The sequence below is a fragment of the Aedes albopictus genome, chromosome 3, assembly GCF_035046485.1.
Source record: "Aedes albopictus strain Foshan chromosome 3, AalbF5, whole genome shotgun sequence".
Classification (NCBI taxonomy): Eukaryota; Metazoa; Arthropoda; class Insecta; order Diptera; family Culicidae; genus Aedes; species Aedes albopictus.
The window spans coordinates 147,075,548-147,091,375 of NC_085138.1; the positions used below are offsets into that span (position 1 = coordinate 147,075,548).

Sequence of the window (15,828 nt, forward strand, 5' to 3'; positions counted from 1 at the left end):
CATTCAAAACCATCTATAATTTTGGATTCAGCTGTCTGTATTAGCTTCGTTCAAACAAGTTTACTGAATAAGTTTGATATTTTTATCATTGAAATTCTCATGTCAAAGGCGGAATCTGGAATGTCCCTTTCAAACCCCACCTACAATATCGTCTGCTATGTTCTCGTTTTGATGTATGTAGGGTGCTGTGGACAGTGGCTGCTGTGGGAAGTGACTGATATTTTGGGAACTTTTCAGCAACAACTCAGTCAATTTCAAACCTCGTGGCGCCCAGCAGGGACTTGGTTTTGTACACATTACAGCACCTCCATGTCACGTAATATACCACACCTCTTATCAAATGTGATACCGTAAGCATAAATCGCGAAATACTGTAAATAACGTTGTTGAATGACGTTGGATTTATTTCAAAACTTGTTTTAGTTTTGATAGCAATAGCATAAAGTATTTGTACACTCTCAATAATACAATAATAACCAAACTTGTTCCACAACAAAATGTAAAATTGAAATGTTATTTAATGGAGGAATTCCAATAGCTTGGTCATAACAAAATAAGATTGTCCAACAAAACATGTTATGGAAACGTAATGCCTTGATAATACAATAATAACAGAACGAGATATAAAAACAGGTTTTGTAATTTCGAAGTTATTAATTTGATATTCCCCTCTGCTCGGGAAAATGTAGCACACACTGCACTTTTTTTTCTTCGTTTAATGCGTCCCACTTTTTTAAACCATTTTTTAAACACAACACAACACAACACAGCACCGTAATAAATTGATCGATTACGTGAAATTGTCCTCACTTTCGCCTGATCTACCGTTTATCGCGAAAAACTTACGCGTTTTCCACTTTTGTGGTCGAAAACCCGGATCGATTTACATCGCGGTTCGCTAAAACGCAAAAGCGTACCGTTAAACTGAGTGGTATTGTTCAACGTACGGTGAAATTGATTAAAAAGCAGTTCATGTTCATCACGAAACAAGGCTGTTATTTTGTTAATCTTTTTAACTATTTTTAATATCATACTGCCAATGTAATTTCAATAGATAACAGAACAATCGTTCGCTGTTTATGAGTTGAAATTACATCAAATAATGTCACCCCATAACACGGTAGTTTTCTACGGTCAGAGAGAAAAAGTACGAGAGAAGAGAGGAGAGAGTTGTCAACAAAAACGTAAATAAAGTGGTGCACAATGGGATAATTGGTGAATACATTGAGCAAAGTAGGAATTTAAATAAATTTTAAAATGTTTTATAAGAACAAATTGTGTTGGTGGGCATATGCAACAAATCAAATGTGTGCCAAAATTCAAAGGTAAAACTGCTATTTTACTACAGCTCATTTTGGAATGATTTTGTTAGTTTATTTGACCAAGTCACACTACACTGTGCGCCGTCTGATTTGTTTGTTTTGAGTGGGTGGTTGAGAGGGTTATTAGAGCGGGAGCCAAGCTTATTATTATGATCTCGACAACCTTCACCTTAAGCCTTTAAGGTCAACAATAGGTTATCAAATTCAATAGTGTGTCGACGTAGGTTATCAAAATTAGCATCTAGGTAGAAACAAATATTTACATACAATTCAAAGTATTTTCATATGTATTACATACGGCCCATATAGCCGAGGAGGTAAACGCACGGGTATTCAGCATGACCATGCTGAGGGTGACGGGTTCGATTCCCGGTCGGTCCAGGATCTTTTCGTAAAGGAAATTTCCTTGACTTCCTTGGGCATAGAGTATCTTCGTGCCTGCCACACGATATACACATGCAAAATGGTCATTGGCAGAGGAATCTCTCAGTTAATAACTGTGGAAGTGCTCATAGAACACTAAGCTGAGAAGCAGGCTTTGTCCCAGGAGGACGTTACGCCAAGAAGAGGAGAGGAGGACATACGGATAATCTTGACAGTTTTAGGTATTTTTAAGTATATGGTAGCGAACAACTTGGGCAGCGGCCGGTATTTGGGGAACTCTTCGCTATAACTCAGTCTATTACAAACCAATTGACTTGAAATTTTGTACACGGCTAGATACTGTACGTATCTCATTTCTAACCAATTACAAATAAACGTGAATTAATTGTCGAATTTAAGTAAATGTTATAATTGGAATTTGGAACGTGTTGTTGATTGTTTTCTATGTATTCTTCTTAGTCTACATACTCCCAGTTCCACTGTACCATACCTGACATCTGTCACTTCTGACAGCGACCGTTGCAGGTACATTCTATGTCTCCCGCAGGGCAGCCTTTCTGCTCGGCGGTACAGGGATCTCCCGATCTTCCGAACAACCGGGTCTGAATTTATCGCACGTCTTTTTTCGCCGATAATGCGTGTGAGAGAGCTTTCTATGATCGCAATCGTGATCGATAATTTCATTCCCTGGTAGTGGATAGGGGCATCTGGGGTAATACGCACTGTCGAGGCAAAACGCACCCCCTTTGTTTTTCAGGGATTATCGGTTTTAGAGCTTTGAAACCTTATCAGTCTAATAGAACGTCTTAATAAATGAGCATCTGGAAAATTTTACACATTTGCGTTACGTAATTAGTGAGAAAAATGAATAAAATTGAAAAGCACGATTCTGATGTAATTTTCCCGATCGTTTGTCGAATGATTTGATGGTTAAAACCGACCAAACATCTAATGCTGTTGTGTTTATTCAGTTCATTGAAGGCAATGCTAAGCAGGGGAAAAATAACTTAAACAGTAATCTACGTAAATTATATGTTTTAAACTATTTTATTTTTTGCTATTGATTGGGGCAATCCATTGGTTGGGGCAAAACGCACCTATAGAAAACAAGCTGTAATAATATCTATGAGTGCTCTGTAAGTAATCGCAAACTAAATTGAGCTATTGTTTGTCTTAAAACCTTATAAAACATGCATTTTGTCTAAGAAGTAAAAAGTTTTCTAAACTCGACGGTGCATCTTGCCTCAATGTTGTGGTGCGTCTTGCCCCTTTGTTTGAGTGCATCCTGCCCCATTGTTGTAGTGCATTTTACCCCGAGCAAGGGTGCATACTGCCCCGCATAAACATACGAAGCCGTAATGTTAGTCTTTACAAAAAACGTTATTTTCGAGAGCTGAACTGTATTAAGGCTGAAATTTTGTTTGTTTCTCTTAGAATGAAAGTATATGCAATGAATGCATGCATTAAACCAATAAATTATTGCCTTTTTATATGCATTGGGACGCATCTTCCTTACCCAGCTAACACAAAGTCTTATAAGATGTTGAATAGGATGCTAAAGTGGAGGCCATATACGTACATGCTTCCATTAACCCACGTGTAAAGTGTACGTATATCGCCTCCACTTTTGCATCCTATTCAACTTCATATACGATCGTGTGTTGACTGGGTAAGTGGTGCGTATTACCCCAGAATCCCCTACAATGATACTCTATGCTCAAGAAAGTCAAGGCCAAATCTCGCGTTACATTAAACCTTCCAGGACGCGCGCCTCTTTCAGTGTAAAACTGCACCGCGCTCGCACTGCATACGACGAGCGAGGTTTTTTGGTGGTGTTGTACTTTTTACAACAGCGCGCGTCGCAGTGAAACTATTCCAAAATTTTGTGATGTGGGAGACTAACATACTTTAAATCTTCCACAATAAATAATTGAATAAATAATAAAAAAAAAAAACGAGCTCACCAATTAATTAAATAGCCCATCAAACCAATGCACACAAGGGGGAAGCGAATCTCACTTGCCCGAGTCTCTCCAAAAAAATGGACAACAAGTTGCCCCCCCCCCCCCCCCCCACCCAATATTTTGACCAAGTTGGCGCGTCTGCTTGTCAACAACGCAATCGTTGCTACACTCATCTCTGAATTGACCACTAGAGCTGTATATCTCGCGTTTAGTATCATACAGGCGTATCTACAATGATCGATTTCTCTTCTTCGATTTTCTCTTCGGATTATCCCGGGAAATACGACCAATATTCTGATGATCTCTTGGTGTGTTTCGGTGAAGGAAGACTAGGACTAGCATCCAAAGCAACAAAAACAACCGAACATGATTTGCCGGTCAAGTTATTAACCAAAGAGAAAATCGATGAAGAGAAATCGAAAATTGTAGATACGCCCGTATGATACTGAGCGCGAGATATGCTTTCACAATCGATGTATCTGTTGGAAACCTCAACAGGAAATACGTTTATTGTTCGGTTTATTTACCGCATGATGAACCATCCCCTACGGATGCTTTCAAACAAGTCATCGCATACTGCACTTCAAATAATGCTCACCATATAATCTGGGGCAGCTCAGACATCAATTCGAGAGGATCCAGTTTGAAGGAAAACTTGAGTAGTACAGATCTTGGATTACTTAACATAGGCAACCGCCCAACGTTCACGGTATCTGCTAGAGAGGAAGTGTTAGACATAACGCTTTGCTCTAGCAGAGTTAGTTACGAGCTGACCAATTGGCATGTGTCAGATGAAGAATCTTTATCTGACCATCGCTACATCTTTTCTGAACATGTGAATGTTACTTCGCAAACATTGCGTTTCAGGAACCCCCGGTCAACCAACTGAGATCTCTTTACCGATTTGGTTGCAGCCAAATTTCATGAATACTCACCATCCATTGATACTCCAAGTGATTTAGATGATGGATGCCGTTGATACTACAACGGCCTTCATCATGGAAGCTTTTGAAGAAGCTTGCCCTCTGCGGTCTGTGAAGACCACAAGAGGAACCCCTTGGTGGAACACTGATCTGGCGAAACTCAGGAAACAATGTAGAAAGAGTTGGAACAGGTGACGTTTGGCTGGTTCGGAGGCTTTCAGGTCGGCTCGCAAGGCCTACCAGAAAGCTCTTCGGTCTGCTGAACGATCCGGCTGGAAAAACCTTTGTACAAATGTTTCCAGTCTGAGTGAAGCCAGTCGATTGAACAAAATCCTTGCAAAATCTAAGGATTTTCAAGTGAACGAACTTCGTTTGCCAAATGGTGATTTCACTTCCTCTGATGAGGAAGTTTTAGAATGTTTATTCAGTACACACTTCCCCGGATGTGTGGATATTACATCTTCGGATGAACCTGATGTCTTTTCTTGTAGTTATGATTCTTTAGCTTCGGCTCGGAGTATCATAACTTTAGAATCGATTGAATGGGCACTTAATAGCTTTGCTCCTTTCAAATCTCCTGGGGCAGATGGGATTTATCCTATTTTGCTTCAGAAGGGATTTGATCATTTCAAACATGTTTTGAAACAACTACTTGTTTGCAGTTTTGCTACAGGGTATATTCCCAAATCCTGGCGGGATATTACTGTGAAGTTTATTCCGAAAGTGGGTCGAGCGTCGTATGAAGAAGCAAAGAGCTTCAGACCTATCAGTTTGACCTCTTTTCTTCTGAAATGCTTAGAACGCATAGTCGATCATCACATCCGTGATGTTCATCTGGCCAATGTGCCTCTCCATGTGAACCAACATGCTTACCAATCTGGAAAGTCCACTGTGACTCTTTTACACAAAGTTATTTACGATATCGAGAAGGCATTCGCTCAAAAGCAATCCTGCTTGGGTGTTTTCTTACATATCGAGGGTGCCTTTGACAACGTGCCTTTCGATGCCATATTGGAAGCCGCACGGGGTCATGGTACATCTCCAATGATTTCCAATTGGATTCACCAAATGCTCAAAAACCGACATCTCTTCTCGACATTGCGTCAAGCGGCGATTAGGAAATTGAGTGTTTGTGGATGCCCCCAAGGGGGAGTCTTATCACCACTTTTATGGAATCTCGTAGCAGATACGCTATTGAGGCAACTCAATAATAGCGGTTTTCCTACTTATGGTTTTGCCGACGGTTACCTAACATTGTTAGTCGGTATGTGCATCAGCACCCTTTTCGACCTGAAGCAAAACGCTCTTCAGGTAGTTGAGGGTTGGTGTCGCCAATATGGCCTTTCGGTGAATCCGAGTAAAACATCTATTGTTCTTTTCACGGAAAAGCGCAACCGTAATGGTGTTCGAACTTTACGTCTCTTTGATTCTGAAATCAATGTGACTGAACAGGTAAAGTACGTTGGAGTCATTCTTGATTCCAAGCTTTCCTGGACACCTCATGTTGAGTTCAGAATCAAGAAAGCTTGTATGGCCTTCGGGCAATGCCGGCGAACCTTTGGTACAACTTGGGGTCTAAAACCCAAGTATATCAAATGGATCTACACAACTGTTGTTCGGCCAATATTGGCCTATGGATGCCTTGTGTGGTGGCAAAAGGGCGAAGTGAGAACGGTCCAATCAAAGTTAGGCCATCTCCAAAGGATGTGCTTAATGGCGATGTCTGGAGCGTTCTCTTCAACTCCCACGGCAGCTCTCGAAGTTCTCTTTGACGTTGCCCCACTACACATTCATCTCAAACAAGAAGCACTTTCTTGCACTTACCGCCTATGGGTACTCGGTTTACTAGAGGAAACTCCTGTGAACCGCAGTTCAACACACACCTCGTTGTTTCCACTTTTGGTGAATTGGGACAAAGTTGTCCTTGCTCCAAGTGATCTTACAATTGCTTGTAATTTTCCATATAGGACATTTTCCACGAAATTCCCTTCCCGGGAAGAGTGGACATCTGGTTATCTGGAGAGACGTATTTCAGACGGCATCGTATGTTACACTGATGGCTCCCTTCTCGAAGGTCGAGCAGGTGCTGGTGTTTATTCTCGTGAGCTAAGGCTGTATCAGTCTTATTCACTTGGCAGACACTGCACCGTTTTTCAGGCCGAAATCTTTGCTCTTATGTGCGGAGTGCAATCAGCACTTCAGCAGCACGTAATGGGCAAAGTAATATACTTCTGTTCAGATAGCCAGGTTGCTATTAAAGCACTTGCTTCGGCCAACTCCAGGTCGAAGATAGTTATCGCTTGTCGAACTCAAATTGAGGAGCTGAATTCAGCAAACGCTGTTCACCTTGTATGGGTACCTGGCCATTCTTCCATCACTGGAAATGAATTGGCTGATGAGTTAGCTCGCACTGGAGCATCACATGACTTCATTGGCCCTGAGCCAGCTATTCTAGTATCCAAGTGTTGGGTGAAGCTTCGGATTGACACCTGGGCTGCCACTCAGCACAAACAATACTGGAATAGTTTGGCGTCATGTCGTCAAACAAAATTGTATTGTACTGAGCCATCTCTTGGGGTGGCAAAGTATCTAACAAATCTGTCAAAGCAGAATTGCAGCATGCTGGTCAAAGCATTGACTGGCCACTGCCGACTCAGTTATCACATGGCGAATATTCAGCAAGCTGATTCATTTGCATGTGATAGCTGTGAATCCGATTATGGAACTTCGTATCATTTAATATGTAACTGTCCAGTTTTTGCGCAATTGCGTTTCCGAGTACTCGGGAAACACTTATTAAGTGAAACTGACTTCAGAAACCTGAATCTTCAGGACGTTCTGTTGTTCTTCACCCGCTGTGGTAAAGAGCTATAGGCTCTCTTTACGCTTTATGCATTATCACAGTGCCCTTTTCAGGGCGCTGTTCGAACCCATTGTGGCACGCTTATGCGTTATTACGGTGTCCTTTTCAGGACGCTATGTGAACCCATTGCTGTGGTACGCTTTTGCGAGTATGACGATCCTATTCCCTTACCTGTCCTTTCCCATGTCCTATCCTTTTTCCTTCCCTTCTCCGTCAGGTAAATGATGAATAGGCTCGTGTTCATGGCGATGGCACAAATTTCCCGAAAGGAGGAGAACGTGCCTCTAGAGCCGACCTACTGATACCTGATACACCCAAAACAAAGCGCGCATATTTTAGGAGGAAACGCGCACGCTGCAAGCGCAAAAGTAGCTTGTCGGCGGTAGAAGCACTTTTCCGCGCTTATTTGATGGTGCGCCTGCGCGCACAAAAATTCGAGTAGTATTTTTGACCACACATTGACAAGCTGCAATGTGTGGGTGTCATCGGTTGCTACGTTGCTGTGAATGTATTGGTGTTCACATACTTTCGCGTCACCAATACATGCAAAACGTGCATCTGTATTGGTTGGGAAAAATGTTGAGAATGTGTGGGTGTCCTACCGTGATCGGTGGTTTGTTTTCGTTCCGATCGAACGATGGACACGGGTGCGATTATCGGTCCTCGTAGGCGAACGGCATTGCGGATTCTTTGCCGTTTATGAGACATTTGGGAAAGTTCGTCTCCCCATTTCGCTCCCATTATCCCATTCAGTTCAAACCTGTGACAGCAAGATGAGCGAACCAAACAATGATACGACAGAAGGGGTGGCGGGTGGGCGCCTGTAGCAGTCGGATGCGATGCAGAAAGGTACCGGCGTAACGGGCTCAGACGCACCGCGATGACAGCAGCAGGAAACAGCGGTGTTGGTACTTTTCGTCGTTTGCAACTACTTATTAGTACTATAATAAATATGAATATGATAGACGTTGAGAAACAAAATTCCTTCGGCAACTCGGACAATATTTTATTTAAAATTTATCGGCAAACTTTATTATATTCTTTAAGAAGTTTATTAAAAAATTTTCGAAATCTTTTTTTGGTTTTTACTTTATGTAAGGTATTTTAACCAAATGTTCATTATACGCTCAAATCTATTTTTGGGAAATTTCTTTGGCATTTCTTTGTCAATTATTAAGGAAATGTCTGCGGTAGTGTTTTGAGGAATTATTCGTAGTTCCTTATATAAGTTTCTTTGGCAAATAATTAAATTATTGCTACAGCAATATACTGGCAGTTTAGTCAGCGTTTCTCAAGGGTTCCTTCAGGAATTTCTCCAAGGATTTCACCAGGAATTTCTCCAGGGCTACTTCCAGGGTTTCCTCCAGGAATTTCTCCAGGAATTCCTCTAGGAATTTCTTCAGGGATTCCGCCAAGAATTTCTCCAGGGGTTCCTCCAGCAATTTCTCCAGAAATTCCTCCAGAAATTTCTACAAGGGTTCCTCCAGTATTTCTCCAGGGATTACTCCAGGAATTTCTCCAGGAATTCCTCCAGGAATTTCTCCAGGGATTCCTCTAGTATTTCTCCAGGAGTTCCTCCAGAAATTTCTTCAGGGATTCCGCCAGGAATTTCTCCTGTGGTTCCTCCAGTAATTTCTCCAGGGGTTCCTCCAGGAACTTGTCCAGGGATTCCTCCGGTATTTCTCCAGGAATTCCTCCAAGAATGTCCCTCAGGGATTCCTCCGGAAATTTCTACAGGGATTCCTCCAGCAATTTCTTCAGGGATTCCTCTAGTATTTCTCCAGGAATTCCTCAAGGAATTTCTTCAGGGATTCCGCCAGGAATTTCTCCAGAGGTTCCTCCAGTAATTTCTCCAGAGATTCATCCAGTAATTTCTCCAGGGATTCTTCCAGAAATTTCTACAGGGATTCCTTCAGTATTTCTCCAGAAATTCCTCCAGGAATTTCCTCAGGTATTCCGCCAGGAATATCTCCAGGGGTTCCTCCAGAATTTTCTCCAGGGATTCCACCAGAAATTTCTTCAGGGAGTCCTCCAGTATTTCTCAGGGAATTCCTCCAGGAATTTCTTCAGGGATTCCGTCAGGAATTTCTCCAGTGGTTCTTCCAGTAATTTCTCCAGGGATTCCTCCAGTATTTCTCCAGGAGTTCGTCCAGAAATTTCTTCAGGGATTCCGCCAGGAATTTCTCCAGTGGTTCCTCCAGTAATTTCTCCAGGAATTTCTTCAGGGATTCCTCCAGGAATTTCTCCAGGAATTCCTCCAGGAATTTCTCCAGGGATTCCTCCAGAATTTCTCCAGGAGTTCCTCCAGAAATTTCTTCAGGGATTCCGCCAGGAATTTCTCCAGTGGTTCCTCCAGTAATTTCTCCATGAATTTCTCCAGGGATTCCTCCAGGAATTTCTCCAGGGATTCCTCCAGGAATTTCTCCAGGGATTCCTCCAGGAATTTCTCCAGGAATTCCTCCAGAAATTTCCCTCAGGGATTCCGCCAGAAATTTCTCCAGGGATTCCTCCAGGAATTTCTCCAGGGATTCCTCCAGTATTTCTCCAGGAGTTCCTCCAGAAATTTCTTCAGGGATTCCTCCAGGAATTTCTCCAGTGGTTCCTCCAGTAATTTCTCCATGAATTTCTCCAGGGATTCCTCCAGGAATTTCTCCAGGGATTCCTCCAGGAATTTCTCCAGGGATTCCTCCAGGAATTTCTCCAGGGATTCCTCCAGGAATTTCTCCAGGAATTCCTCCAGGAGTTTCCCTCAGGGATTCCGCCAGAAATTTCTCCAGAAGTTCCTCCAGTAATTTTTCCAGGGATTCATCTAGTAATTTCTACAGGGATTTCTCCAGGAATTTCTACAGGGATTCCTCCAGCAATTTCTACAGGGATTCCTCCAGTTATTTCTCCAGGGATTCCTCCAGTATTTCTCCAGAAATTCCTCAAGGAATTTCTTCAGGGATTCCGTCAGGAATTTCTCCAGGGGTTCCTTCAGTAATTTCTCCAGAAATTCCTACAGGTTATCCTCCAAGAATTTCTCCAGGGATTTCTCCAGTATTTCTCCAGGAATTTCCTCAGGGATTCCGCCAGAAATTTCTCCAGGGATTCCTCCAGAAATTTCTACAGGGATTCCTCCAGAAATTTCTCCAGGGATGCCTCCAGTATTTCTCCAGGAATTCCTCCAGTTTTACTCCAGGAATTCCTCAAGGAATTTCTCCAGGGATTCCGCCAGGAATTTCTCCAGTGGTTCCTCCAGTAATTTCTCCAGGGATTCCTCCAGTATTTCTCCGGGAATTCCTCCAGAAATTTCTTCCGGGATTCCGCCAGGAATTTCTCCAGGGGTTCCTCCAGAAATTTCTCCAGGGGTTCCTCCAGGGATTCCTCCAGGAATTTCTCCAGGGATTCCTCCAGTATTTCTCCAGAAATTCCTCCAGGAATTTCCTCAGGGATTCCGCCATGAATTTCTCCAGAAATTTCTGCAGGGATTCCTCCAGTATTTCTCCGGGAATTCCTCCAGGAATTTCTCCAGGGGCTCCTCCAGTAATTTCTCCAGTGGTTCCTCCAGTAATTTCTCCCAGAATTCTTCCAGTGTTTCTCCAGGGATTCCTCCAGGAATTTCTCCAGGGATTCCGCCATGAATTTCTCCAGGGATTCCTCCATAAATTTCTGCAGGCATTCCTCCAGTATTTCTCCGGGAATTCCTCCAGTAATTTCTCCAAGGGCTCCTCCAGTAATTTCTCCAGTGGTTCCTCCAGTAATTTCTCCCAGAATTCTTCCAGTGTTTCTCCAGGGATTCCTCCAGGAATTTCTCCAGGGATTCCTCCAGGAATTTCTCCAGGAATTTTTGCAGGAATTTCTCCAGGGATCCCTTCAGTATTTCTCCAGGAATTCCTCCACTAATTTCTTCAGGGATTCCGCCAGCCTTTCTCCAGGAATTCCTCCAGGAATTTCCTCAGGGATTCCGCCAGGAATTTCTCCAGGGGTTCCTCCAGTAATTTCTCCAGGGATTCCTCCAGAAATTTCTCCAGGGATTCCTCCCGGAATTTATCCAGGGATTCCTCCAGTATTTCTCCAGGAATTTCTCCTGTGATTCCTCCAGTAATTTTTCCAGAGATTCCTCCAGTTTTTCTCCGGGAATTCCTCCACGATTTTTTTCAGGGATGTAGCAGGAATTTCTCCAGTATATCTCCAGGGATTCCTTCAGGAATTTCTCCAGGGATTCCTCCAGTCTTTCTCCAGGAAATTCTCTAGGAATTTCCTCAGGGATTCCTCCAGGAATTTCTCCTGGGGTTCCTCCAGTAATTTCTCCAGGGATTCCTCCAGAAATTTCTCCAGGGATTCCTCCAGGAATTTCTCCAGGGATTCCTCCAGGAATTTCTCCAGGGATTCCTCCAGTATTTCTCCAGGAATTCCTCCAGGAATTTCCCTCAGGGATTCCGCAGGAATTTCTCCAGAAGTTCCTCCAGTAATTTCTCCAGGGATTCATCTAGTAATTTCTACAGGGATTTCTCCAGGAATTTCTCCAGGGATTCCTCCAGGAATTTCTCCAGGAATTCCTCCAGGAATTTCCCTCAGGGATTCCGCCAGAAATTTCTCCAGAAGTTCCTCCAGTAATTTTTCCAGGGATTCATCTAGTAATTTCTACAGGGATTTCTCCAGGGTTTCCTGCAGGAATTTCTACAGGGATTCCTCCAGAAATTTCTACAGGGATTCCTCCAGTAATTTCTCCAGGGATTCCTCCAGTATTTCTCCAGAAATTCCTCAAGGAATTTCTTCAGGGATTCCGCCAGGAATTTCTCCAGGAGTTCCTTCAGTAATTTCTCCAGAAATTTCTCCAAGAATTTCTCCAGGGATTTCTCCAGTATTTCTCCAGGAATTTACTCAGGGATTCCGCCAGAAATTTCTCCAGGGATTCCTCCAGAAATTTCTACAGGGATTCCTCCAGAAATTTTTCCAGAGATGCCACCAGTATTTCTCCAGGAATTCCTCCAGTTTTACTCCAGGAATTCCTCCAGGAATTTCTCCAGGGGTTCCTCCAGAAATTTCTCCAGGGGTTCCTCCAGGGATTCCTCCAGGGGCTCCTCCAGTAATTTCTCCAGTGGTTCCTCCAGTAATTTCTCCCAGAATTCTTCCAGTGTTTCTCCAGGGATTCCTCCAGGAATTTCTCCAGGGATTCCGCCATGAATTTCTCCAGGGATTCCTCCATAAATTTCTGCAGGCATTCCTCCAGTATTTCTCCGGGAATTCCTCCAGTAATTTCTCCAGGGGCTCCTCCAGTAATTTCTCCAGTGGTTCCTCCAGTAATTTCTCCCAGAATTCTTCCAGTGTTTCTCCAGGGATTCCTCCAGGAATTTCTCCAGGGATTCCTCCAGGAATTTCTCCAGGAATTTCTGCAGGAATTTCTCCAGGGATTCCTTCAGTATTTCTCCAGGAATTCCTCCACCAATTTCTTCAGGGATTCCGCCAGCCTTTCTCCAGGAATTCCTCCAGAAATTTCTCCAGGGATTCCTCCCGGAATTTATCCAGGGATTCCTCCAGTATTTCTCCAGGAATTTCTCCTGTGGTTCCTCCAGTAATTTCTCCAGAGATTCCTCCAGTTTTTCTCCGGGAATTCCTCCACGATTTTTTTCAGGGATGTAGCCAGGAATTTCTCCAGTATATCTCCAGGGATTCCTTCAGGAATTTCTCCAGGGATTCCTCCAGTCTTTCTCCAGCAAATTCTCTAGGAATTTCCTCAGGGATTCCTCCAGGAATTTCTCCTGGGGTTCCTCCAGTAATTTCTCCAGGGATTCCTCCAGAAATTTCTCCAGGGATTCCTCCAGGAATTTCTCCAGGAATTCCTCCAGGAATTCCTCCAGGGATTTCGCCAGGAATTTCTCCAGTGGTTCCTCCAGTAATTTCTCCAGGGGTTCCTCCAGTATTTCTCCAGGAATTCCTCCAGGAATTCCTCCAGGGATTCCACCAGGAATTTCTCCAGTGGTTCTCCAGTAATTTCCCCAGAGATTCCTCAAGTATTTCTCCAGGAGTTCCTCCAGAAATTTCTTGAGGGATTCCGCCAGGAATTTCTCCAGTGGTTCCTCCAGTAATTTCTCCAGGAATTTCTCCAGGGATTTCTCCAGGAATTTCTCCAGGAATTCCTCCAGGAATTTCTCCAGGGATGCATCCAGTATTTCTCCAGGAGTTCCTCCAGAAATATCTTCAGGGATTCCGCCAGGAATTTCTCCAGTGGTTCCTCCAGTAATTTCTCCAGGGATTCCTCCAGGAATTTCTCCAGGGATTCCTCCAGGAATTTCTCCAGGGATTCCTCCAGTATTTCTCCAGGAATTCCTCCAGGAATTTCCCTCAGGGATTCCGCAGGAATTTCTCCAGAAGTTCCTCCAGTAATTTCTCCAGGGATTCATCTAGTAATTTCTACAGGGATTTCTCCAGGAATTTCTCCAGGGATTCCTCCAGGAATTTCTACAGGGATTCCTCCAGAAATTTCTACAAGGATTCCGCCAGAAATTTCTCCAGGGATTCCTCCAGTATTTCTCCAGGAATTCCTCAAGAAATTTCTTCAGGGATTCCGCCAGGAATTTCTCCAGGGCTTCCTCCAGTAATTTCTCCAGAAATTCCTCCAGAAATTTCTACAGGGATTCCTCCAAGAATTTCTCCTGGGATTCCTCCAGTATTTCTCCAGGAATTTCCTCAGGGATTCCGCCAGAAATTTCTCCATGGATTCCTCCAGAAATTTCTACAGGGATTCCTTCAGAAATTTCTCCAGGGATGCCTCCAGTATTTCTCCAGGAATTCCTCCAGTTTTACTCCAGGAATTTCTCCAGGGATTCCGCCAGGAATTTCTCCAGTGATTCCTCCAGTAATTTCTCCAGGGATTCCTCCAGTATTTCTCCGGGAACTCCTCCAGGAATTTCTTCAGGGATTCCGCCAGGAATTTCTCCAGGGGTTCCTCCAGAAATTTCTCCAGGGGTTCCTCCAGGGATTCCCCCAGGAATTTCTCCAGGGATTCCTCCAGTATTTCTCCAGAAATTTCTCCAGGAATTCCTCCAGGAATTCCTCCAGGGATTTCGCCAGGAATTTCTCCAGTGGTTCCTCCAGTAATTTCTCCAGTGGTTCCTCCAGTAATTTCTCCAGTGGTTCCTCCAGTATTTCTCCAGTGGATCTTCCAGGAATTTCTCCAGGGATTCCTCCTGGAATTTCTCCAGGGATTCCTCCAGTATTTCTCCAGAAATTCCGCCAGGGATTTCTCCAGTGGTTCCTCCAGTAATTTCTCCAGGGATTCCTACAGTATTTTTCAAGGAATTCCTCCTGGAATTTCTTTAGGGATTCCGCCATGAATTTCTCCAGGGGTTCCTCCAGTAATTTCTCCAGGGATTCCTCCAGAAATTGCTGCAGGGATTCCTTCAGTATTTCTCCGGGAATTCTCCCAGAAATTCCTCCAGGGACTCCTCCAGTAATTTCTCCAGGGGCTCCTCCAGTAATTTCTCCCAGAATTCCTCCAGTGTTTCTCCAGGGATTCCTCCAGGAATATCTCCAGGGATTCCTCCAGGAATTTCTCCAGGAATTTCTCCAGGAATTTCTCCAGGGATTCCTCCAGTATTTCTTCAGGAATTCCTCCAGCAATTTCTTCAGGGATTCCGCCAGTCTTTCTCCAGGAATTCCTCCAGGAATTTCCTCAGGGATTCCGCCAGGTATTTCTCCAGGGGTTCCTCCAGTAATTTCTCCAGGGATTCCTCCAGAAATTTCTCCAGAGATTCCTCCAGGAATTTATCCAGGGATTCCTCCAGTATTTCTCCAGGAATTTCTCCAGTGGTTCCTCCAGTAATTTCTCCAGAGATTCCTCCAGTATTTCTCCGGGAATTTCTCCACGATTTTTTTTTCAGGGAAGTAGCCAGGAATTTCTCCAGCATTTCTCCAGGGATTCCTCCAGGAATTTCTCCAGGGATTCCTCCAGTCTTTCTCCAGGAATTTCTCCAGGAATTTCCTCAGGGATTCCGCCAGGAATTTCTCCAGGGGTTCCTCCAGTAATTTCTCCAGAGATTCCTGCAGAAATTTCTCAAGGGATTCCTCCAGGAATTCCTCCAGGAATCCTTCCAGGGATTCCGCCAGGAATTTCTCCAGTGGTTCCTCCAGTAATTTCTCCAGGGGTTCCTCCAGTATTTCTCCAGGGATTCCTCCAGAAATTTCAACAGGGATTCCTCCAGGAATTTGTCTAGGGATTCCTCCATGAATTTCTCCAGGGATTCCTCCAGTTTTTCTCCAGGAATTCCTCCAGGAATTTCGTCAGGGATTCCAAAAGGAATTTCTCCAGTGATTCCTCCAGTAATTTCTCCAGGGATTCCTCCAGTATTTCTCCAGGAATTCCTCCAGGAATTTCCTCTGGGATTTCG

At 43.8% G+C, this 15,828-nt stretch overlaps 1 protein-coding gene across 1 annotated transcript in view; it reads left to right on the forward strand.

The window, feature by feature from the left end:
• Window positions 1-4,042: 4,042 nt before the first annotated feature.
• Window positions 4,043-15,828, forward strand: part of LOC134290062 (uncharacterized) — a 124,582-nt gene continuing 112,796 nt past the window's right edge. The window contains exon 1 of the mRNA XM_062857044.1: window positions 4,043-7,573. Within this exon, the coding sequence (XP_062713028.1) occupies window positions 5,638-7,467 (1,830 nt within the window). The 5' untranslated portion in view covers window positions 4,043-5,637 and the 3' untranslated portion in view covers window positions 7,468-7,573. The remainder of the gene's footprint in view (window positions 7,574-15,828) is intronic.